Source organism: Mastomys coucha, unplaced genomic scaffold (genome assembly GCF_008632895.1).
Source record: "Mastomys coucha isolate ucsf_1 unplaced genomic scaffold, UCSF_Mcou_1 pScaffold5, whole genome shotgun sequence".
In the NCBI taxonomy this organism is placed as follows: Eukaryota; Metazoa; Chordata; class Mammalia; order Rodentia; family Muridae; genus Mastomys; species Mastomys coucha.
The window spans coordinates 70747180-70772884 of NW_022196911.1; the positions used below are offsets into that span (position 1 = coordinate 70747180).

General features: G+C 45.1%; 1 protein-coding gene and 1 long non-coding RNA gene across 6 annotated transcripts in view; one reads left to right on the forward strand and one right to left on the reverse strand.

Moving 5' to 3' along the window:
• Smg6 (SMG6 nonsense mediated mRNA decay factor) overlaps positions 1-25705 on the forward strand; it is a 241400-nt gene that overhangs the window by 204270 nt on the left and 11425 nt on the right. For all 3 annotated transcript variants that reach the window (XM_031354654.1, XM_031354656.1, XM_031354655.1), the window contains exons 14-15: positions 11237-11413; positions 14986-15132. In XM_031354654.1, coding sequence (XP_031210514.1) covers positions 11237-11413; positions 14986-15132 — 324 coding nt within the window. The remainder of the gene's footprint in view (positions 1-11236; positions 11414-14985; positions 15133-25705) is intronic.
• On the reverse strand, positions 12379-25692 carry LOC116079049. 3 transcript variants are annotated; one of them, XR_004113735.1, is made up of 3 exons: positions 25597-25692; positions 23076-23217; positions 12379-12801 (listed from the first exon to the last, which is right to left on the reverse strand). It is a non-coding gene; the product is annotated as an uncharacterized LOC116079049 (long non-coding RNA). The 3 variants fall into 3 exon arrangements; XR_004113733.1 differs by having other exon boundaries at positions 23055-23217; XR_004113734.1 differs by having other exon boundaries at positions 23055-23217; positions 25218-25653.

Genomic DNA, 25705 nt, shown 5'->3' on the forward strand with positions numbered 1-25705 from the left:
AAAATATATATATATATATATATATATATATATATATATATATGTCACCAAATAAAGGCAGGTGCCAAGGCTGACAACCTGAGTTTGATCTCTAGGACCCACATGATTAAAGGAGAAAAGTGACTCATGAACGTCCACCTCTGACCTCCACTCATGTGCACCATGACACACACACTACACATAAACACATATGCTCACACAGACAGACACAGGCACACTGTACACATACACAAAACAGAATTCATATATCCATCTCAGAATGAAGAAGGTAGGAATGGTTCTCTGCTCTCTCTGTTCAGGGCATATGTGGTGCTTACACACTCTACTTTTTTTTTAAGAAATATTTTGTGTGTATGAGTTTCATGGGGCAATGTTTTTATGCACTACTTGTGTGCCTGGCGCCTGGAGAAACTGATCAGAATTTGACCCCCTGGAACTGGAGTTTTAAATAGTTGTGAGCCACCATGTGAGTGCTAGGAACTGAACCCAGGTGCTCTGTAAGAACAGCAAGTGATCTCAACCGTGCAACTGTCTATTTAGCATACATTGACTCTTTTTTTCCTAATCATTCACATAATTCTTTATTGTTACCATTATCAACTATATAAACTATCACCAGACATTTTAAGAAGTGAGTTTACTTGACACCTTAAAAAAAAAAATCACTGAACATTTAAATACTCTGTAACACATCAATCTTCTACTACCAGCCCAATCTGTTTACATTTATTTAATAGATAAGCATAATTGCCTAATATTATTAATGATATAAAAATTTTTATTTAAGTCTTATGAATAAAAATATATATTTATATTCTTTTGTCTTATATTCTGCCTTCCAGAGTGCTTTACATAGCACAGCAAGGTATGCATTTTTCTCTTGATCTGCCTACTATGAATATAACCACACACATACACTGAAACTGAGACTCTATTGAATTTCAGGTAGCTTTAGCAGTGATTCTCAACCTGTATACATCTATATACAACCCCTATAGGAGTCAATATCAGATATTAACATTATATACAATTTATAACTCGTAAAATTACAGTTATGAAGTGGCAATGAAATAATTTTATGGCTGAGGGTTACCACAACATAAGGAATTGTATTAAAGGGTCACACCATTAGGAAGGTTGAGAACCACTGGCTTAAGGACTTTGTGGAGTGAGAGTGGGGATAAAAGTCTGATGGCCTCAAACTCATGTATCTGAGGATGACCCTGAACTCTTGATCCTCCTTCATCCACCTCCCATGTGCTGGGATTTACAGGCATGTACTGCCATGCCTACATTCCTATTCATGGATAAAATAGATAATGAATAGAGATCACTTTTTAGTGAACAGATAGATCAGATAATGTCTACCATACAAAGGAGACCAATTTATTTTGTCAAAGAATTAGTATTAGCATAGGGCTTTAAGTTACTATTAGTGAAAGAATTTGAGATATTGGTCTTAGTGAGGTAAGCAGGATGTTGAGGAGACAGCAAAAGTGAGAAGCAGATAGGATGTGAGCTTGTTTAGCCTAAAGAAGGTATAACATCACATCTTAAATAATTTGAGGCCAATCTGGTAGAAGTTATCTTTTATATGGGGCCCCAGATGCATATTAGGAGGCAGAGTTGGTTTACAAGATTAGACATTTCCAGAAATGGAATGATATTTTTCTAAAAAATGAGCCCTTTTTCCTTTGGTAAAATACCTATCTTAAACTACTGTTCCTTCTGCCTCTGTCTCCCAAGTGTTGGTATTTTAAGTGTGCATTACCATGTTATTTATGGAATTAAGCCTTCTTGTAGATTCTAGGTGGTAACAGTCCTCTCATACTACAAGGTCAGTATTGGAAATTTAACAGAATGTTTCATTTTGTTTGTTTTGTTTTGTTTGTTTGTTTTGCATTGTTTTTTGGTTGTTGGCTTTTTTTTTTCTGAGACAAGGTTTCTCTGTGTAGTTCTGGCTACCCTGGAACTTGATCTGTTGACCAGGCTGGCCTTGAATTCACAAAGACCTGCCTGCCTCTGCTTACCAAGTGCTGGGGTTAATGGTATGTGCAACCACTTCCGGCATAGAATTGTTTAAAACCTGTTCCTTTAGGTAATAAAAATTAATTAGAGCTGGGCATATGCACACGCCTTTAATCCTAGCGTCTGGAAGGAAGAGGCAATCAGATCTTTATGATTTCCAGGACAGCCTTGTCTACACAGTGAATTCTAGGACAGCCAGGTCTACGTAAAGAGACCCTGACTCAATATATATATGCCTATTTTAAAAATACCGCCAGACTGGAGATATGGCTCAGCAGTTAAGAGTACTAACTGCTCTTCCAGAAGTCCTGAGTTCAATTCCTAGTAACCATATGGTAACTCACAACCATCTGTAATAGGATTCGATGCCCTCTTCTGGTGTGTCTATAGACTGCAACAGTGTACTCATATACATTAAAAAAAGGTTGGAGAGATGGCTCAGAGGTTAAGAGCACTGACTGCTCTTCCAGAGGTCCTGAATTCAATTCCCAGCAACCATATGGTCACTCACAACTACCTATAATGGGTCTGGTGCCGTCTTCTGGTGTGTCTGAAGACAGCTATAGTGTACTCATGTAAATAAAATAAATAAATCTTTAAAAAATAAAAAAAAAATTAAAATTAAAAAAAAAAACATAAAACAAAACAAAAAAAAAAAAACCCAGCCATGCAGTGGTGGCATATGCCTTTCAGCGTAGGGGAGGTAGAGGCAGGTGGATCTTTGTGAGTTCAGGGACAGCCTGAGCTACATAGAAAGACCCTGTCTCCAAAAGCAAAAACAAACAAACAAACAAAAACATTTGAAAAAAAAAAAGTACTGTAATTAGGACCAGAAAAGAGAAACAAGCATTGGCCTGTACACAATGAAGGGACAGCACATAGCTATTAGATTTCTGTAGGACTCCTTGCTACGATGAAAGTCTTGTGAAATCAAGGATTGTTGTTTACCTTGTTCTGTCTAAGGTGCTCAGGATGTCTAGCATAGCTCCTGTCATGAGATCTAAGTTTTTCAGAAAAATTTATAGGTAGTAGCAGGGCAGGATAGGTAAAAACCTATTGGCTTCTTATGAAGAAAGACTTTAAAATCAAGCAGGTACTTCAGAGACTGAGCCAGGAGAATCATGAACATGAGACCAAATTATATTACATAGTAAACCTCTATCTTAAAGGGAGGAGAGGAAGGAAGGAGTGGGGGAAGAATGGAGGAAGTTACTTTTACCAAGCTTAAAGGAAAATGAAGGGATGAAGTGATTGCATAAAGGCAAAGTCATTATAGCCTGGAGAATCAACTGTAAAATTTGCCAAGTCAGAGAAGGAGCAAATGGCGGTAGAGGAAGGGGTCATTGCCTGAAGCCTGGAGTCAAGGGCTAGGAAGTAATAGAAGTACAGTAGTGGTGATCCATGTGGAAGTCAGGAGTGCAGAGAATAGGGAAGCAGTGAGGTTAGAATTTGTTCATAGCTAAGGGAATTCTCTGTCCTGGCTTTTTCACGACCCATCACCCTGAAAGGCATAAAGCATCAGTGTATTAGGTTGCTGTATCTGTAAGGCATATATTGTCTTTTGAGGAAAGAGGATTAAGAATTCTACCTATCAGAATGCTATAGGTAATTGAATCTCTTGTTCTACCTAGTATGAATGTGACTCTTAGCCCACTGAATCAGGGACCTTGCAATGATATTTGTACAAACATTAGGTACTTAATAAATATTTCATGACTTAATGTTGCTTGTGTTGTCAAATGCTGCAAGGGGCACTCTCTCCCAACACAGAATAAATAAAGCTAGTGACAGTTTTGGTTAAGGAGCCTGAACACAAACCTAAAGGGCAGGCTCCTGTGCATGACTATCTGGAAGGAAAATAAGAATGTCGCTCAGAGCAACTACATCAGTGGTTCTCAACCTTCCTAATGCTGTGACCCCTTAATACAGTTCCTCATGTTATAGTGACCCCAACCATAAAATTATTTTTGTTGATACTTCATAAATGTAATTTTGCTACTGTTATGAATCATAATGTAAATATCTGATATGCAGATGGTCTTGGGCAACCCCTGTGAAAGGATAGTTTGACACCCCCCCCCCAAGGGGCCACAATCCACAGGTTGAGAACCACTTGACTAGATCCTGAGATGCTGTGATTCTAGCCCAGATATCACAGTCGGTGTGCAAACAGATTAAGACAGATGAAGACTTTCATCCCCAGGGGCTGAGCTTGCAGCCTCCCCTGCTGGTTCAGTAAGTGAGGGCCCAGTGTCTGTGTTCCAGGTTTCAGACCAGCTGAAGCCAGACAGACCTGAAAGGCTTGTGTTGGCAGTGCCAGTTTCCGCCCCAACCCCTGCCAATGTGGGTGGTTGCTCTGGAGTGCTCCGCAGGGGAAACAGGATTGGACTGTAGCCCAAGCTACTGCTGCCTATAGCCTGCCGTCTACAGTACCCTAGCTGATCAGAGTACACCTTGCCTGGAACAGCGGAGCTCAGAGCTCAGAGAAGAGAGAATAGTTTCTTTCCCTGAGGAAACAGTTCATGAAGAGCAAGCCATATTCTGCCCTGGGAAGATCAGGCTCCTAGCTGAAAAGATCAGGAAATTCAGGTGGGTTGAAAATTCCATAAAGGGTGTTTCTCATCAATATTTTTCTATCAGGATACCTGGGGCAAGGATCTTACTGAGCCTTATTTAAGGCTAAGCTACCACTGTGAAGGGGCCAGGGTTTTGGCTTAAGGCAGGGTTTTGTTTCTGACAGTTTGTATTACTAGCGGCATGCTTGCAAAGGTCCCTAGATCCTCCCCAGAGTTTTGTAGAATGCATGTATTGTCTCGGTTAGCTCCAGGTCTCTGGTGGATAAGAGAGAAAGGACTACAAAAGAGAAGCTAGGCCTTCTCCACCACTGATCTGCTCAGTGACTTGAGTCTAGCACCTAAATTGTGAATGAATACTTAAACAGCAATGTCAGTAGCCAGGTGAACATTCTGGTCTGTGCTCCAGCCTTGTCTCTGCCTTGCCTGAGTCTGGCTTCTAAGCCTCTCAGTGGTGTAAGGCCCCTCTGAAAAGAATGAAGCAGAGAGGAAGAAAAACAATAACAAGCACTCATTTATTAAGCATTTCTGGGCCAGGCACCTTGAAATATTTGCTCTGCATTATACCTCTGCACCTCAGAAACAACTTGAGCAAACAGAGACTTGGAGAAATGAACTTGTCCTTGGAGGCACAGCTATGACCTCTCTTCCAGTGGTCAGGTTCCCACACCTTATAGAGTCATCAGTAACCTCATTGCTACGAAGTACTCCTACTCAACTATTTCCACTTGTCACCTGTCAAGCCTTTAGGAGACCTGCTGCCATGCGTGTGTGTGCGCATTGGTATGGAGAACGGGCATCTGTGCCTGCTGACTGCTGTCAAGCTGTTGCCGTCTCTGAAGAAGCAGAGATGGGAGCCAGGTCATAGAATCCTGTGGGTTGACCCGTGCTGTTAGCACTTTGTCTTGTGACATATTGACCCTTCCCTTAGCCTACACAGGTCAACTGAAGGATCTAGGGAGAAACAGATCTAGGTATTGTAATCAGAGGTAACCAAAAAGTGGCCTATGTTTGGCATATTGCATAGAGATGAAGCTGTTGTTGGGGCAGGGATCAGGAAAGGGAGGCTGTTTCAGTTGATCTCTTGGACACTGTATGTCCCTAGTCATCAGAGATGTTATCTGGTACAGGACTCATGCTTTTTCTCCATTTCATCTTGGCCACTCAACTCAAGTGCAGCTTCTTCTCTCACTTCACTGACCCCTGACCCTTCTCCATTTTATACCTGTTTGTTCTGACTCAGGCTATGAGTGTGTATCTCGTGGTCCTAAACTGTCTTCGGAGTGATTGTGTATCCTGTGGCCAGTTTCCCTCCTGCCTCTAAGAGTCTGCTCCCTGCCAGGAAGCCCCTCCCCCTAGGAATGTGAATAAACCATTTCCTCTGTCCTCCCAGCTCTAGAGGATTCCCTGCGTGGGCTTCGTTGTTTCTTGTGTCTGGATTTCATTGGCAGACCCCTCTCAAGCTGGCCCACCCTCGGCTGCTGCAGAGTGTGCTGTCCACCCTTTGTCTCTAGTGAGGGTGACTTTCACATCGCTATAGTCCCTGCTTGTGAAAACACATTAATGTGAGTTCATTTTCTTGTAGCCAATCCTGTAGGCTTGGCTCATTAAAGATGACAATTAACCCATTGCTAATTGACCTCAGCAGCTAGCCAAGCAGCCTATATTTTACCAGTCTTGGTGCAAAGTAGATTTGAAGTCTATTTTAAGGTTTCTTAATAATCTCAGCAAGACTTCACTTTTCCTGTCTGCATCTTATTTGCTCTAAGGACATTTTGTAAAATTAACAAGCTATAAAGCTTGATTGAAGGTTTCAACAAATGTGAGAATAATTGGCTCCATTTAGAGAAACAAGAAAAACAACCTGTAAACTTGAGTTTGCAGGGGAAAACCCATGTGATTTTTTTTTCTCTCTTTTTTTAACTAGAGGAGCAGTAGCAAGCTGGACTTTTAAGACCAGGGGAAGGTGGAGCAGTGTAACTGGCTGGCGGGCGCTGCAAGTTCTGATCCCCCTAAACCAACGGTGCAAGTTCTGATTCCCCTAAACCAAACGTTTAGTGAAAGAAATGTTGCAAAGTAACTAGCTATCCTGCACACTGAACCTCTTCTTCAGGAGTTTGCTCTAGCGGCCTGTCAGCATTCCAACCCTTCCTCCTATTTCCTGGCTAGTCCAGGTTTTCTCCCTTCCCCAGGGCTGCTGTGAGGTGTTGCATCTTGGAACTCAGCTTACATCAGTCTATGATACCTGGTGCTTCGTTCCCTTTCTCTCTTGCTGTTCCCACCTTCCATAAAGTAGCATCATTTTTTTCTGTTCCTGTGTTGGCCTCTGCTCAGTTTTCACCATTCTTGATGGTCTACCTTCCCACCTAAGACAACCCAGACAGTAGACCAACCCTCCTATGTCAGTCTAAAGGTTTCTTCTACTTTTCTCAGAACCTGCCTCTTAGCCCCTGCCCCTGTCTCATTACCTGCTCACGTTATCTCTCTCTAAGGAACTGAGCTGGAACAGAGCAGGCACATATCACCTCTCCACAACAAGCTTTCAGTTTTCCTTTCTGCTTGGCTCTGTGTGCACCTGATGAGCTGATAGATAGCTCAAGCCCTGAAGCTTAGGGTTTTGGTTCCTGCTGCTGATGGGGAGCCACTTCAGATGACCTTCATGGAGACAGAACCGGGGCTTTCTTAAGGTGCTTTTCTTTCAAACCCCACTTTTCTATTGAAAGTGGGAATGATTCATGTGAGACATTTTGTTCATTACCCTGGAGTTCTTGGTAGTCGGCTACATAGTATCCACCAGGGCAAGGACTGCCTGCTGCAAAGGCACACTGAGAAGGTCTAAAGTCTAGCAGCCCTTTACCCACTCTCAGCCCCAGTCCAGCGCTGTTGTAACAACCCAAAGGGACTCTGTCATGCCTAACTTTCTCCTCAGAAACAAGAAAAGTTTGCCCAAAAGGCATTGGGCATACCATTTACATCCTCTGCCTTAGAAATTGGTACAGCATGGAAAAATATGGTTGTGACCCTTCATGACCATACTATGCAGATTACATCATAAATTTCATAGGTACTCTCTCCTTTCCAGAGAACATATAACCCCTTTACCCTTTAACCCCAGAGACTTCATTGCTAAGTGGAGATCACCTTGGCGTTTGCTTTTTAAAGGAGTTGGTTTGAAAGTCTCCATCCTTTTTTAAAGATTGATTTTATGAAGAGTACAATGTTTCTGTCTTCAGATACACCAGAAGAGGGCATCAGATCCCATTACAGATGGTTGTGAGCCACCATGTGGTTGCTGGGAATTGAACTCAGGATCTCTGGAAGAGCAGTCAGTGCTCTTAACTGCTGAGCCATCTCTCTAGCCCATCTTTCTCCTTCTTGATATATCTCTTACCATATTAAACTGTTGTTTTGTTCCTCTCTGACTCAACTCCTAGACTCCCTTTGTATGGGAGAATATTCCCAAGAGCCCCCTGTAGGACTCCAGAGTCGAGAGAGCTGTGTTTTTCTCTCCACCAGGCTTATTCCTCTCACCCCATGGCAGAATACCCTCACAACCAGCCCAACAGGCTAGAAACAGGCTTCCGTGTGTCTTTGGGCAAGTCCTATACATTATACCTGTCATACTTCTAGTTTACTAAATACCTTAAATATTTTCTCACCATCACACTGTATTTTAGAAACCTAAGAATACTACATCCGGGCTGGTGAGATGGCTCAATGGTTAAGAGCACCGACTGCTCTTCCAGAGGTTATGAGTTCAAATCCCAGCAACCACATGGTGGCTCCCAACCATCCTTAATGAGATCTGATGCCCTCTCCTGGTGTGTCTGAGATCAGCTACAGTGTACTTACATATAATAATAAATAAATATTTAAAAAAGAAAAAAAAGAATACTACATCCAACCTTAGTTGGTCTCCCTGCTGGTTGGTTGGATTACAATGAAAATAAAACACTCTTCCAAAACCTGGATGAATCGTCTATGTAAACAGAATCCTTTTTGGACCTCTTAGATACCTCAGTGAAGCAGAACTCTTACCAATCACAGTAAGTGCCATTCCTCTTAAAGGCAAGGATGAATGACCATAGCAGACAAAACTCTCAGGGAAATTGGGTTCATTCTAAAAGGTGTGCAAATGAAAACTGGAGCAGGGTGGGAGTTCCTTTTCGCTTGTCTTTCTTCATGGTAGTTCCCACTGAACCTCTAAGGATGTGCTGCAGGCAGGCTCAGGATGTCTGCACCCCAGGCTCCTGCTGTGCCCTGGAAATCCCCACCTCCAGGAGTCCCACGTCCACACATGTGGCCTTTCTCCCTCTTGGCCAGGAATCACATTGCTTCCTGAGCCATGTACTCACCCAGGGCCTGCCTTAATGACAACTGTGTTTCTTCCCACCTGCCCAAGCATATAACCGTGAGGCACTGTCTTCTCCTGGGCAGGTTTCTGCTACAGATTGAACTAGGGCTCCTGTAGCCCTTTCACCATCCAGGTGAGCCAAGGACCATTGCAAACTCCTCACTCCTCTCCTTATTACTTTTCCTCCCCCTCACTTTCCCACCCACCCATTCAGTGGCAGCAGTCTCATGCCAAAAAGGAAAGTCCTGGATCCATTACATAATTCTCTATAGTGTGAGCAGTAGCTGGGGCATAAGGTTAGAGGTCATAGTGGGGTCAGGTGGCTGACACACACTGTAACGACAAGGTGGTTAAAATTAGACCACAGAGAGGAAACTGGCAGTCTTGTGGAAATGCAGAAGTTTCCTCTGCAAGTGAGAGACTGGGGATGCAGGGAGGCCGCTGTGCGTGCCGCCTGCCAGGCTATTACTCATTTCAGCTCTGTTCTTTAATGCCTTTTAGCCCCTGCTTCTGTATTTCTAGTCTTCCTCATCACATGCTTGAATACACAGGATGGAACCAAGGCTACCTGCCCTGACCAAGGCAGGACCATCCTTACCCCTTCAGGGAGTATCTAGGATCAGCCCCTTAAGCTCCAGAGGCTCTAAGCCTTTTCACCACCTCTTAGGTGGTGGTGATCAGATACTTAGCCTACTATTTTACCTTCTGGTGGCAATAGCCATAGGTAAGTACCATCTAGGCAGGGAAAAGATGGCAGAGAATGAAATGGTGGCACAGGTGACTGATGTGCATGCACTCTCCCTGGCCAGCCATCTGGCAGAGTGGTGACTCCATTCCACCTTGTCTTAGAAGATGTGGATCACACTGTATCACCTGTTGGTGTGGTCCTAGTGAGTTTCTCTCCACCTACCAGTCTTTCCCATGAGCCTGTTGTGAGCCACTTTATTCTTACAGCACCTTGCTAGGGAAGTACAAGATGTGATCTTTGGCACTAGAGGGCTTGCCTTCTGCACAGAGGAGCTAGCTGTGCAACAGTGCAATGATGAGCCCCGACAGTCCAACATCCACATCAGTCCCTCACCTGTCCTTCACAGTCAGAAATGAGGCTGTGGGGTAGGGCTAGAGCTATGACTTAGCAGGTAAGGGCACTGGCTGCTCTTCAAGAGGACCTGGGTTCCATTTCCAGCATCCACATGGCAGCTCACAGCCATCTGTAACTCCATTTCTAGAGGATCTGATGACATGTTCTGGATTCCTTGTGCACTAGGCATATTGATGGTATGTAAACAGACATGCAGGAAAAATACCCATGCGCATAAAATAAAATTTTAAAATGGGTCTTGGTGATTTATCATGTCCTGGAATCACTGATGGTGAAGGGCTGCCCTGCGCCGAATCTGGCCAATATGGCATAGACACGCCCCTCTGCTTCTTAGATGCACGTCAGGCAGGGGCCTCCTCTTTGATGACCATCCAGTCAGTAGGCATGCTAGGGCCCCAGAAGCCGACAAATAAGAGAAGGGTTCCAGACAGCAAGGAAGAGGACAATGCAAACACAGGCACAGATAGAGGTGAAGGCATGCATATGTGGTCTTGTAGAGAGGATTCCAGTCTAGGTGACTGTGGACACGTCATCTGAGACCCTGACAAACTTGACAGCTGATCAGGATCACACTTCTTGGTGGGCAGAGCTTTGGTCAACTCACCTGCTTTGCCCCCTCCTCTTGGCCTGATAATTTCCTCCCAGTTCTCAGGTGAGGCAGGAACCATCCAGATAAGTTCAGAATGACTTGGCTAAGATGGAACAGGCAAGAAAGCTTATCTTTCAGTCTGTAGACTGCCCTGGGGAGAGTCTGGGAACAGGGTCCCAGGGGTACCAGGGGTGCCAGGGGTGCTAGAAAGCAGTGCTTCATGGCAGCTAGCCTGCTGCCATGCATTCCTTGTTCTGTTACTTATAGTCCAAACTTAGAAGAAATTATTTTCTGGTTTTTGTTTTTCAAAATAGGACTTTAATAAAAGAAAAGTACAAACCCTGAGGGTACCTGGCATTGGTCCTGAGGTGTCTGCTGCCCCAGGGATGACCTAAAGCAAGGCCCTGGTGACTTCCTTCCTTCAGAAGACCTTGGTCCTTGCTTTCCTCCACACGCTCTTGTTGCTCATACTACCTCCCTCCCCAGTAACTTTGACACAATTCTCATGTGCCCTGCAGCTAACAGTGTCTCTGGTCTTCATCCTCCCTCTTAGAAAATGCTGTTTTTCTTCTCTCCCTCTCGCCCTGTAGGTTATTGCAGCTGACTGCAAAAGGGTCACAGTGCTGAAGTATTTTCTGGAAGCCCTTTGTGGACAAGAAGAGCCTCTGCTGGCATTCAAGGGTGGAAAATATGTGTCAGTGGCACCCGTCCCAGACACCATGGGAAAGGAAATGGGAAGCCAAGAGGGAAAACAACTGGAAGATGAGGTACTATGCGGGAAGAGCCCGCCATGGCAGAGGGAAGGCTCTCTTCCCAGCACCCTTATGCCCAGGCTGGGGCTTCTCCTTGAGGTGATTTATAACCTCTCAGTTCAGTGTCTGTGGAGGTGACAGCCAGCCTCTCAAGAGTGCTCTGCTGGTGCCCGTCCTGCCAGTCCACCCCAGTGATCCAGCTACGAGTTCCAGATGCTTCTTAATGCTGCACTGGAGAAAAGAGTTTAATAATGTTCAGCTCTGGAGGCTTAGGAAGAGAGTAGAGAGAGGGGTGTGAGGGTTCAGGCTGAGGATCAAGTTTATAGATGTGCGGAGCTCAGCATAGCACAGGCCTCAACTCCAGCCTCCGGCTCACGGCTCACATACAGGAAGAGCTGACATTGCTGGCCCTGTGTGGAAAATCACCCCTCCCCCAGCTTGCTCTCTCTCTCTCTTACTCCCTCCCTCCTGCACATCCTGATGTGATTAAGGAATTCTCCTCTTGTTTGTTTGCCCTTGATTGTTCCTGTAGCCCTTGTTTCACTCCAGTCTCCCTTCCTCCCTCCCTCTCTCTCTTTCTCTCTCTCTCTTCCTCTCTCTCTCTCCCTCTTTCTCTCCTCCCCCCCTCTGTCTTCCCCTCCTTCTGAGCATCATGTGTGTGTGTCTGTGTGTGTCTGCGTCTGTGTGCATGTTTACCTATGTACCCACCCCTGTACCCCTGTAGACTTCCTTGGCAGTTCCCCTGTTGTGCATCTATGTCTTTCTGGGATGATCTTTGATGATCATCTGTATTTGCCCAGTTTGTCAGTTGAAATGAACATTGCTATCCACACCCCTGAGGCCTGTGGACTGAGAGTCAGTATGACTTTGTTGTTGAATGGAGCATATGTACATTTAGCCTCACTGGCAGCCTCCTTGCTGTTTATCTGGGTGTGGGTAACTCTGTCTGAGAGTATACACATCTCATTTTGGCCTGAAGGTTGGCTCTTTTCTTCTCTTTACTCCATAGTATTAAAGATGAGGGTCTTAGTTAGAAAGAAACATGGGATGGAGGGAAGGGACGGAAGCAGTTCTAGCCAGAGGCCAGGTCACCCATAGGCCAACACAGTCATTTGGCCCACAGCAGTCTCAAGCGCCCGGTGGAGCAGGGCGGGGTACATGGATGAAATCAGCAACAGGCCAAGGAAGCCAGATGTCAGCTGGAAGCTGTCGTTTAGGATCTCAGTCAGTGATAGAGTGGCCACCTTTGGAACAGAGTCTTCAGAGAAGCAGTCTTGGCCTGGCTTCATTAGGATAGCTGGAGAACTCCACCCCATGCCTGATGACACAGGGCTTAGCTTCCAGGACAGCGGTGGTTCCAGGACTATAGCTAAACCCACGATTCCAGACTCTCTAGATGAAACCTAGGCAGAGAATAAAGGGAAAGAATGAGCTGTCAGCATGGGAGGAGAGAGTGGAGTTACCAGAGCCATTGGGGTGTCCAACTTTAGCAAACAGAACAGTGCCCCTGCAGCTCTAGACACAGTGTGGGAAACACAGGCCCATGATGTCCATACATCTCCTTTATCTCTCCCATACTAAAAGGCTAAAAAAGTAGGCAGGGGAGGATGAGCAAAGCCAGCTCTCCAGTATGGCTATAAGAGATGCCTCTGAACATCTAGGACTGGCAGCACAAACCTAGCTAGGCAAAGAGGTTTTCCTCCCACCCTAGAAGGGGGTGGGCTACCTCTGGTGCCTGATCTAGTTGTACTACACTACTCTCCTTCTGAGGCTTACTGACCAGGCAAAGGTTCGTGACCCACACCAGGCTGCCCACTTCTTCCTTTTCCCACGAGTCTCCTGGGTTCCTTTATGTTAGTGGTCCCTGGGAAATCCTACTTACCCCGTTGTGTGTAATTTCATAACCCTGCACTTCCTTGTTTGCTATGAGAGCTGAGCAAACCTCAGACAAGCTTCTCTGACCCTCCTTTGACCTCAGTCCTGTTCACTCCAGACCAATGCTAACTAACTGTCCATCCCGGGTCAGAGCAGGCAAGAACACTCTTCCTCATGAGCCAACAGGCATCTTGTTGCACTTGCTGTTGTCTGGGTTAACCCTGTGAGCAAGGAAATAAATGTGAATTTTTCTTCCTCCTCATAGCCAGATATTGATAAGTAAGTGGTGCTTGTGGACAGCACCCTAAACCCCCTTAGACCTCTCAGGACAGTTACAGATTTTATCCTTACCTGCTACCTCCCAAGACTAGTTGGAAGAGGTATGGGTGGTGGTTGGGGGTGTGTCACTGGACGTCTTTCTTTGTAACAGGACAGATTTGTAGTTCTTGGGGATACTGCCAAACTACCCACTTTCCTTAGATTTCCTCATCACCTTATCTCTACTTACTAACTACTCTTCACCAAGGAATCCCAGTCTGTCTAAATAAGTCGGGGCCTGATAAAGCTGAGCTACCAAGGGCTGTCTCTGTGCTTGCTCTCTCCATTCAGAACCCCAGCCCTGTAGCTTTGTTCCTTGTGATTGCTTAGAGCAGACATGGGAGTTAGACTCACTTGAATTTGAATCCCTGCTCTGCTTCCTGCCACCTCTGTGACTCTGAACAGGCTATTTTATTCTAAACCCCTTATTTATAAAGTGCAGATGGTAATAGCTATTGTGCAGGACATTGTGAGAATTAAAAGAGTTAATGTATGAAAAAGACATAGCTGGGTACACAGCCCATAAAAAGCACTGAGTAGCTAGTCGCTGTCAGTGTAATCATCATTCTGTTAGAATTACAAGAATCTTCCTTCTCCCGTTGAATCACTCCCCTGCTAGCCCCATCCCCTCGGGCAGCTGTATGTTCTCTCCTGACCAAGGCCAAAAGTGAGAGAGTGAGGAGTGGAGCTAGGACCACCCGGGGAGCAGTGGCTGCTGAGAACTGAGTCTGCAAGTGAGGAAGTGCCATCCCTGGGGAAGGCTCCATCAGCCTGGCAAGAAGGCTCCTTAAGCTAGCCAGCCACCTCCTACTTACTCTGCCTAGGCCCTTGGAGGGCAGCTGAGCAAGGCCATGTTATGTGAATTTTTTAATGGGGCCCAGAAGTCTCTACACTACCAGGCTGTGGTCTTAAAAGGAAATCAGGATAAGGTCTGTAGAGCTACAGCATCTGCTCTTGATACTGTCTGGGGCAAGGGAACTTCCTTGCTTAACTCCCATATGTTGGCCAGAGTTGATTCCTATCAGATTATTAGCACGAATTAGATTTAAATTGAGCAGTTCAAGTTTCTCTATTGTTTATTCTTTGAATCATTTGTAATTTCAAAATGAAACCAGGTCCAAAGTTTGTATTGAGTGTGTGCAAGGGAGAACAAGGACTGTTAACACAAGCATGCAAGTGAATATATTGATTACACATAGGTATGAGTGTGTAAGAAAAGCTCTAGCATTTAGGTACAGTTTCAGGAGAGTCACTGCTCTACCCACACACTCCAGGGAATCCTTGGCAAGGAATGCTCCCCTCATGGGGTAGGGAGCTAAAGGACAGAGAGTAAATTGGCTAAGTACCATGGCTCATGATCTCTTTGTTCTCCTTGTCTGTGTCTTTACCCCAAGGAAGAAGATGTGGTGATTGAAGACTTTGAGGAAGATTCAGAGGCTGAAGGCAGTGGGAGTGAGGATGACATCAGGGAACTTCGGGCCAAGAAGCTGGCTCTAGCGAGGAAAATAGCTGAGCAGCAGCGCCGCCAGGAAAAGATCCAGGTAAAGCCTCACTGGGGATGCCGACTCCCACTGAGGAATGTGTCTGTGCGTGAGGGTGTGGCTGTGCAGGGCATGGAATGATGTAAGCTGGAGTGGCAGGGGACCCTGCTGTTCCAGTCAGGTTGTAAGTTCTAAGGCAGGGCAGGGCAGGGGGGCACTTTTCCTGTGAAACTGTCAATACCACACATGCAGTCTTAGATACAACTTAAGGGACTCGTATCTTTCACCATATGTAGGTATTCATGGAACCCACTCCTTCTTGTGGGATTAGAATGCCACAACCACAGGCTACTTATCTGGGTTGCCAGAGTACTCTCCACATCTTCCCAGGTAGATGCTACCTAATCTACATTCACAGTTACCTCACTGTCAGCCCTCTTGGAAGTCCAAATCTTCATTTCCAGCAAGTTTTTATCTTTGGCTGTCCAAGATCTGTTTCCTCGTACTTAATACTTATTTCTCCAAGCAAGTTAAGCTCCCTTTATAGACTCTGTACATGGGGAACATTAAGCCTCACTCTCTGCCTCTCTAAGCATGTGTCTTTAGGCCACTTTCTAGGCATATGCATCTTTAGGTCTCTCCTCATGTTTCCTCCCGTCTCCCTCCTACCCCTCTCTTTCCCATCCATCCCTTTCTCATACCACTTACTTTCCAGTGCCTCCTTCTCTCCATTTTGAGACAAGGCCTGTACAGCCCTGGTTGGCCTGGAACTCACTATGTATACCAGGCTGGCCTTAAATTCATGGAGTTCACTTGCCTCTGTATCCAAAGTGCCTCCAAAGGCATTACCTCTCCTGGTATGCTCTTCTCCTCTTGAACATATGGTTTAGTGCAGAAAGCCAAGCAAATTTGATATAATTCAGGTTCTGACACTTATCTAGCCTTAAAACACTAAGCAAATTATTTAACTTTAAAGAGCCTATTTCTCCATCTACAAAGCAGGATGGTAGTATTTTATTTCCCTTTTACTATCCCCAGAGACACTTCCACAAAAGTTCTTAGCCTACAAGTATTCCCTTTGTCTGATATTAGTCTCATCCCCTGCCCCGGGAGAGCAGTGTTAATGGTCAGAATTGGTCTTTTAGACATACCAGTGTATGCTAGTGCTACTAGGATCCAGCATGCAATATCTCTACATGCCTGCCTGTTGTAATGTGACTACCTGCACAAATCTCTTATGAGTCTGACTGTAAACCTCTTTGTGGCCCAAAGAACAGCATTATCTTCATGTTTTCCTTCCTGTCCTTTTCTTTCTCACCATCAGTCCTCACAAAAGTCCTATCTCAAGTCCTCACCTCCACATCCTGACACTCAGACCAACTGTTAAAGAAAGTACAACCAGGGGTCTGGAGGCTTGGGGGGTGGACATGAAACTACTGCCAGAGTTACTTAGGGCCTGCTTTTACCAAACTTGGTCCTGCTGTGCATGGTGGTGTAAAGCCTGTAATCCCAGCACTAGGGATGTGGAGCTAAGATTTCAAAGCCATCCTCAGCTACAAAGCAAGTTCAAATCTAGCCTGAGCTACATGAAACCCACTCTTAAAAAAGAAAAAACAAGGCTGGGCGGTGGCACACGCCTTTAATCCCAGCACTTGGAAGGCAGAGGCAGGTGGATCTCTGAGTTCGAGGCCAGCCTGGTCTACAGAGTGAGTTCCAGGACAGCCAGGGCTATACAGAGAAATCCTGTCTCGAAAAACCAAAAAGAAAAAAGAAAAGAAAAAGAAAAACCAAAAACAAACTTAGTCCCCTTTATAGTTAACTTCTTTCTAGCTTGGGTTCTTAGGCCTGTCTCCTCCAGCCTACCATTCACACAGTAAATACACTGTTTGTCTTCTCTGCTACTGAGAGCTACTTTCCCAGACTTCTTCACCATTTTTTTTAACTCCTCCATCCTTCCAATTGTTTTTTAGTCTAGCAAGCTGAATTGGTAATTAACAGAAATTTTTTGTTGACTTCTTGATAATAGCAAGTAGAACATCATCTTAAATTCTACCATGGCCTTTTACCAGTCCTGCTGTCCAGTTTGTTTATCATGTCTTGTCTGTTCCTTCACTCCTCCTCTCCTTCTAGGTATCACTGCACTCTACTCTAGTTCAGGGACTTGTTGAACCATAACAACTAGGCTCTTGCGTTGTATAGCTCTAGAGGGTGCCACTGACTTTCTAATCTGGGAATGGCCCCTTTTGGGCTTATATAGTACTCAGTCTGGCCACCAGGTTCACTCACACCATGAACCCACAATGCCATAGACAGCCATTCCTCTGCTCAGAAATTATCACTGCCTAGCTTGGCTAGTGAAATAAAGCTTAATTCCTTCTAATAACATCTTAGGCTTCTGATCTACTCCAAGTATGCTTTTCCTACTTTGTTTCCCATTAACATACCCCCTGTGAGCTATTATTAGCTAACAGTTGGACACTGGGCAAAGTGGTCAACTTCTATGAGCCTGTTTCTAAATCTGTAAAGTAAACTCAGCACAGCACCTGCCTCATAGTTGCTGTGCATCCTTAGGATGAGTGTATAAAGTGTCTGTCCAGCCATTAAGACTCCTGCCCAGACAGTGGCAGTAACCTTCCTCTCTATTTACTGCCTTACACTCTGCCCTTTCCTACTTTTACACTTTGTTGAGTCTGTCTCTCAATCCAAAGGGCTCTTTTTCTGCTCCACGTTTCCTGTTACCTATTGAAATTCTATTTCCCATCTCCCCAATGAAGCCTTTCCTGATTTCTCCCAGGAAGAATTTGTCTCTATGCTCTAAGGTTCCTGCAGAGTTGATTTATACGTCATTTGTAGGACTGCTATCATGTCTCATATTACATATTTTTATATATTATTATTACATATATTATTATTACATATTTACATATTATTTGTGGGCCTTTTCCCCCACAGTACCATGAGTTCCTAGTGATCAGGGACCATGTTGTACAGACCTTGGGGGTCGAAGGGCAGGGGGAGGTGACATTTCAGAGCAGACCATATAGTGCAGAAGCTATTCTTTTGTTTGTTTATTCTTTTGTTTGCTTGCTTGTTTTTTTGTTTTGTTTTGTTTTGTTTTGTTTTGTTTTGAGACAGGGTTTCTCCGTGTAGTCCTGGCTGTCCTGGAACTCACTCTGTAGACCAGGCTAGCCTAGAACTCAGAGATCCATCTGCCTCTACCTCCAGAGAACTTGACTTAAAAGTGTGTGCCTCCAACTGCCCTATGAGAAGCTATTATTGAACAAGTGATTTGGCATATGAATGGGGTCTTTTAAAAGATCATGTATTAACTGGGTATGGTGGCAAATGCCTTTAATTCCAGCACTCAGGAGGCAGAAGCAGGCAGATATCTATAAGTCTGATACCAGCTTAATCTGCATAGCAAATTCCAAGGCATACAGAACTACATAGTAAGATCTTGTCTCAAAAAACAAACAGAAATTCTAAAACAAAACAAGAAAAAAAGTTACTGAAACGAAAATAGAAAAAGACTGGAAGTCAATCAGTGGTAGCACACGCCTTTAATCCCAGCACTTGGGAGGCAGAGGCAGGCGGATTTCTGAGTTCAAGGCCAGCCTGGTCTATAGAGTGAGTTCCAGGACAGCCAAGGCTACACAGAGAAACCCTGTCTTGAAAAAACAACAACAACAACAACAAAAAGATCAAGTACAGGGCTAGCAAGATGGCTTAGCAGGTAAAGGCACTTACCACCCAGCAAGTGTGATAATCTGAGATCAAGGACCCCTGTGTTAGAAGGAGAGAACTGATTCCTGAAAGTTGTCCTCTGATACATGCTATGACACATGTATGACCTACTTCTCCACCACACATGATTGATAGATAGATAGATAGATAGATAGATAGATAGATAGATAGATAGATAGATAGATAGATAGAAAATTGTTTTTGAAAGATGAGGTACCAACAAGCCTGGGTAATACCATATATATATTGAAGCTCAAGAGGCTTAGGCAGGAAGGTTATAAGTTCAAGGCCAGAGCTGGACTGTACGATGAGTTTGAAGTATGTAGTTTGGACTACATAGACCCTCCTGAGATGAGAGAAGAATGCTGTGAGAACACATGCCATAGCTGTTCCATCTTCTGCCAGAGTACACTGTCCAGGTTGGCCATGCAAGCAATAAGTAGTCCTGATAACTGGAAGCTTAATATAAGACCTAACTACAGGGCCACTGACTATTTGTGTCCCACAGATCTGTTCAGAAGAGGATGCTGTGGCCCCTTTAAGAACAGGCCCCACATGCACTGCTGTTGGCGGCCCTGCCTCCTGTCAACCTCCTTCCTCCAGCCCCATAGCCACAGGAGGATTTCTCAGCAGAGGAAAAATTCCCCCTTTTACCTCCCCCTTCTCTTTAATGCCCGGGGCCCTTCACTTCCATAATTCTTCATTTTCCAGCCTTGAACGTAAGCCAGACACATCTGTCTGGCCATATGCGTGAACCCTGGAGTCTGTGCCGAGGTAGCTGTAAAACAGGGCCGGTGAAGGCCCTTCTGGGAGAGCACACACATGTGTGTGCCCTCAGGCCATTGGCTCCCTGCCCAGAACCACGGGGCCTCAGTGCTTCAAACCCGTGTTAACCTTCTCTATTTTTCCTCTTTTTGTTTAATTTAAGGGGGAAAATCCCAAGGAAAAGGTATAAATTGTCCTGGGAGTAGGGGAGAGGCTCCTAGCTAGAAAGACCATTATTGTTGGCAGGTACCTGGGTCACACTAATACAATAAGGAAGAAAGGAGCATCCAGTGAATTAAGATTGGAGAGATGGGCTGTAAATTACACTGCTCTGAACTCCATCAGTCTCCAGGGTGGTAACCGAGAGGTGTAAGGCAGGTCCCCAGCTCCCAGCGCCTTTTACAGATGCAGCAAAACAGGAACCACACATGTTTGGGGAAGGGGATATGAAGATGGGGTTGAACAAAAACCCCCTTGCCCCAGGATGGCTATAAAGTCCAAGTGAGATCTGGGGCTGTAGCCACACCTCCACTTCCCTGCTCCTACATAGACCCTTGGGCCTCAGACTCATCTGTGGAGATGGGGGAGGTGAGGCCTGGCCTCCTTCTGCAGCCTGTCCCTCCCTGCTTCCGGGACTGCACAGAGGCTGGTGAGTGGGGCCGACTAGAGGTCAGAAAAGGGGTGTGGGGAGCTCTCAGGGCCTGTGAGAGCCCAGCTAGGCCCCTAGATGTGAGGGGTGCCAAATTCACCCACCCAGGGCATTGAGACCACATGCTCTGGCATAGCCCAAGCCTCGCCTTGTTGCTTAAGATGGCCCTTCCTACTATTATCAGTCCTGTCTGCCTCACTACTTTCTACGTCAATACTTTCTACCTGTGTTTTTATTTGTATTGCCATTCTTGGGAGAGGTCCAGAGTCCTTAGCAAGGTACATGATTTGTCTGGGAAGTTGGTCAGAAGGGTTTCATTTCTAACCAAGCACCTAGGGCCAAAGTCACTACAAACCCTCTTCCAGGCCCTCAGGAGGCCTGGCCTGTTGGCACCTTATACTGCCCTGGCCCTGTAAACCTCCTGCCTCCTCCCTGACGCCATGAGGCTCTCCTGTGATTTGTGCTGCTGTGGGGAGAGGTCAGGTTTCCTGAGCGGTGCAAACATCCCACCTGAAACATAACAGGCTCTTCCTCTGGCCACAGCTATTGTTTCCCTCTGCATTATGGCCACAGTCTTGCTCTGTAGCCAGCAATGACATGTGTTCTGAAAATAGCTTCACTGCACTGTCCCCTTCCCACCCACCCACCCTCCTGAAGATGTAGTCACTCCTTTGTGGGAGCCCCAGGAGTTTCACTCTAAATATAGCCACAGTCCATTCATGCTGCCACCCAGCCTGGGACGGGGTGGGGGGGGGAGCATTGTGGAACAATGGGGTATACACAGAACAACCCCCCCCCCCACACACACACACCTGTATGGAAGGAAGCTAGCGGAAGGCAGACACTCAACCCTGGCTCCTAGCTGTCGGAGACATTGTGGGGACCAGTATGCTACCACTCCAGGGGCACGTTCACCTTTGATGGAAAGCACATCAGTCTGCAGAGCTGGGTACCGCCAAAGTGTGCCATGGTGCTAGACCTCTAAATGACTCTAGCCACTGCATCCACAGGGTTCTATCTTACCCCTGTATCCCAAAATGGTCAAGCCTTTGGACTGAAACACCTTTTAGATTGATGTTTGTAGCAGGCTCAGAAGTGTTATGCTTAGCCCTTCTTTCTCCACCAAAGAGAGTATATATTTCTAAGCTTTTTCAGATCAAGAGTTATTTTTCAGCTTTCAGGATCTAGAACAATGGTTCAACAGTTAAGAGAACTGGCTGCTTTTCTAGAGGACCTGAGTTTCATTCCCAGCACCCCATAGCATCTCATAATTGTTTGAACTCTGGTTCCAGAGCATTTGACCCCTGTGATAGCCTCCATGGGCACTGCACAAGCACATGGCACACAGCCCAGACATGCATGCAAACAATTTATGCATAGTACAAATTTTCATTTAAAATTTTTTTTAACTAATCAGTGTTTTCCTTAAAGTATTATTTAGTGGATGAGACTATGTGATCAAGTTCATTGAGCTCCTGTAATAGTTAGGCCCTAGGAGCCCTATGTTAAATCCTGTGCCTGTAATCCCAGCTATTCTGAGGCTCCAGTGGGAAAATAAATTGAGTTCGAGATTTTACAACCAGCCTAAGCAACAGAGGAAACCTTTGTTTGTTTGTAGACAGGGTCTCATTATGTAGCCTTGTATAGGCTAGAACTTGCTATATAGATCAGGCTGGCCTTGGATTTACAAAAATTTGCCTGCCTCTGCTTACTTTTTGTTGTTGTTGTTGTTTGGTTTTTGGTTTTTTTTCAAGACAGGGTTTCTCTATGTAGCCCTGGCTGTCCTGGAACTCACTCTGTAGACCAGGCTGGCCTCGAACTCAGAAATCCACCTGCCTCTGCCTCCCACGTGCTGGGATCAAAGGTGTGAGCCACCACTGCCTGGCCTATCTGCTTTTTGAGTACTAGGATTAAAGATGTGGGCCACTATATCTTGCAGAGATCCTATCATTGGGGAGGGTGCAAGCAAAAGTCATTATAATTTTTTTAAAACAAATATGCTTCATTTTTCTCTTTAATTTCTTACTTGTGTTTTTGTTTTTTAAGACAGTCTAGCCTCAAGGTCAAAACAGTTCTCATATATTCTTTCCCATTCCAAGTGCTAGGATTATGAGCATGTACCACACCTGGCTTAAGCATCTGTTCATTACTGTCATGTCTTTGGACATCCAGAAAAGGGGCTCTTAAAACCTTCTCAGGGGAAGCCTTCAGCAGGCCATGCTCTCTCTGCTCCCTTGGATTCTGCAGTGACCATCTTGCCACTCTTACTTTTTGTCTTCTACCTTTTCTTTCCTTTACAATCTAGGTAGTTTTGAAAAACAGGTAGTACTGTCAGGCACAGTTGTGTGCTTGTAATTCCCACTACTCAGGGAACTGAGGCGAGAGATCATATAGATGAGGCAAAACTGAGCAATATAACAAAGCCCTGTCAAAAAATGAAGATTGTTCAGCAATTAAGAGTACTGCTGCCAGGCGGTGGTGGCGCATGCCTTTAATCCCAGCACTTGGGAGGCAGAGGCAGGCAAATTTCTGAGTTAGAGGCCAGCCTGGTCTACAGAGTGAGTTCCAGGATAGCCAGAGCTACTGAGAGAAACCCTGTCTCCAAAAACAAACAACAACAACAACAACAACAAAAAAAAAAAAGAGTACAGCTTAAGGGGCTGGAGAGATGACTCAGCAGTTAATAGCACCATGTGTTCTTCCAGAGGTCCTGAGTTCAATTCCCAGCAACCACATGGAAGCTTACAACCATCTATAATGAGTTCTGATGCCCTCTTCTGGCATGAAGGTAGAACACTCATATATGTAAAATAAATAAATAAACCTTTAAGAAAAAGAAAAGTACTGTTCAAGCTGTGTGGTAGTGGTGACTGCAGGCCTTTAATCCCAGCATCTAGGAGGCAGAAGTAGGTGAATCTCTTGAATTCCAGGCAGTCTGATGTATAGAGGGAGTTCCAGGATACCCAAGGCTACACACAAAAAAAGTCCTGTATCAAAAAAACAAAACAAAAAAATTAACAACTAATGAAAATCAGAAGTATCGTTTTTCTCTTAAAAGGCAAGGTTGGGCCTGGGGAGCTTCCTCACTGGGTAAAGCACTTACTCCTCAAGCATATTGAGTTAGAATCCCCAGCATCCACATAAAAAGCAGAACACATCTACATAATGCCTGTAGCCCTCGAGTGAAGGGAAGGGCAGATCAGGTGGACCCTGGAAGTCCACTAGCCAGGCAGCCAGCCTTCCTGCAATACCAAGTTTCCCCTTAAGAGAGACCCTATCTCTAGACAAAGTAAAGCTATGGACAGAGATACCTGGAGGTCTTATTGTAGCCTTTGTGTATGAATGTAAGGGCACATGTATCCCTAAACTCACATACATATATCTAACATGTGTACCAAAAATGAGAGAGTGAGCCTCAATATGCTGTTCAGGCTGGCCTTGAACTCATGGATAGTTCAAGTGATCCTCTTGACTTAGTCTCTCAGGTAAGTTGAGGTTACATGCATATATATATATCTGTACCCAGCTGCTGTTAGTCTCACAATAAAAATTAATACTCCTGGGACTAGAAAGATGGCTCATCGGGTAAGAGCACTGACTGCTCTTCTGAAGGTCATGAGTTCGGGGTCCCAGCAACCACATGGTGGCTCACAACCACCCATAATGAAATCTGATGCCCTCTTCTGGTATATCTGAAGACAGCTACAGCTACAGTGTACTCATTTATAATAATAATAAATAAATCTTTAAAAAAAAAGAAAATAAAAAAAGAAAGATGGCTCATCAGTTAAGATCATATAACTATACTTCCAGAGTATCTGAATTCAGTTTCAGCAACCATAGGCTCACAACCGCCACCAGCTCCAACACCTGTGGCCCCCATAGGTACCAGGACACATGAGCACATACATGCATACACACACATGATTACAAATAATAAAAAAATAAGTTCTTAAAAAGAAGTAAATATTCTTGGGCCCCCCCTTCCTATTTCTAGTTACTGATGCCTTTGATGCCCAGTCAGATGCACAGAGTGTAAAAGAACATTGTATGAGAGAGAGTAGAAATTGTTATTGTCATTACTGATTTGTATCAGGCACAAAGTTAGGTACTCTGTGACATGCAAGGTGATGTGAAAGTTTGCCATATTATAAAACCTCTCATTTATGGCAATGATATTACTCGCCTCCAGAGTAATGAGGAGCACAGATCCTATGTGATTCCATCACCCTTTGAAGGGAAGGAAGTAGCCACGCTGTGTATGGATCTTCTAAGCAGAAGAAAGACTTAAAGCTTCTACTTGGTGTGGTGGCCCTGTTTCATGGTCTGCTGTTTACTTTCTGTGTCAGCCAATTGCATTGCATTTTTGTTTGAGTAATTTTGTGTCTCTGTTTTCAGTGGGCTAGCATTGTAAAATCATCTTCCTTTAACTTGTAAAAGAACCTTTCTAGAGACACAGCCCATCAGCTGCCTGAGCTATTGCATACCATGTCTCTTTCCCAGCTGTCTGTCAGTTTGCTCCAGAAAACTCCTGTTGCTCAGACACCTAACACTTTTCCCTAAACTGAAGTTATTTTTCTCTTGCATACTTCATGCCTACATGGTCCTCAAGTACCTCATGCCTCATGGTAGCAACAAGTCTGATTTGGAGTATCTGCTCTTCTTTTTTAATTTTTAAGTCTTTTTTGTGCTTGCTGTGTGTTTGCTTGTTTTGGGGTTTTGTTTTGTTGTGACAAGGTCTTGTCAAGGATGATTATGAACCCCTGGTCCTCCTGTGTACCACCGCACTACCATTGGAGTGCCTACACTTTCCCAGGGCACTGTGTAAGAACCAGTGTGGCCCAGGATCTCTCCTTCCGGGTCAATGCATCTGACTCCAGGCCAGGGCTGATATGTCTGAATCTTAGCATTCCAGTTTCACCCCCTTCACTCCCACCGGAGGCTTCTGCAGCTTTTTACTCATACAAACAAAAATAAATGTCACTACCGGCCTCTGAACTCCACAGCAGCATGCTTCCCCTTCGCCCTGAGCGTCCCATGGCTGTGAGTGGGGACTTGGCACTCTCCCCATCGACATCACTTTTTCACTCCCTGCGCATCCTGTGTCCTTCTCTCACCGTGCGACCCAGAGATCAGAATGGGACGTGACGGCCGGCACAGGCGCCGTGCACAGCTGCCAGGAATCTGACGGGTAAAATCTGGAAAAGTTGGGAGGGCAAATGCTAAACACACACACAGCGCCACTCAGAAGAGGCCGGAAACGCAAACACCCATCACAGAAAGCCTGACTCCTAAGCTCTTCTTGATCTGCCGTTCTTTTTATTGGTACTGAACTAATCTTGTGGTCCAAGTATTAATCCCCTTACCTGCTAAGCCCACTGGCACTCCAGAAGAAGAGACAGCAACTTTGTCTAATCTCCTGAGACCCCATGAGGGCATGTGGGGAACAGGAAGCAGTTGTGTGGTGACTCACTG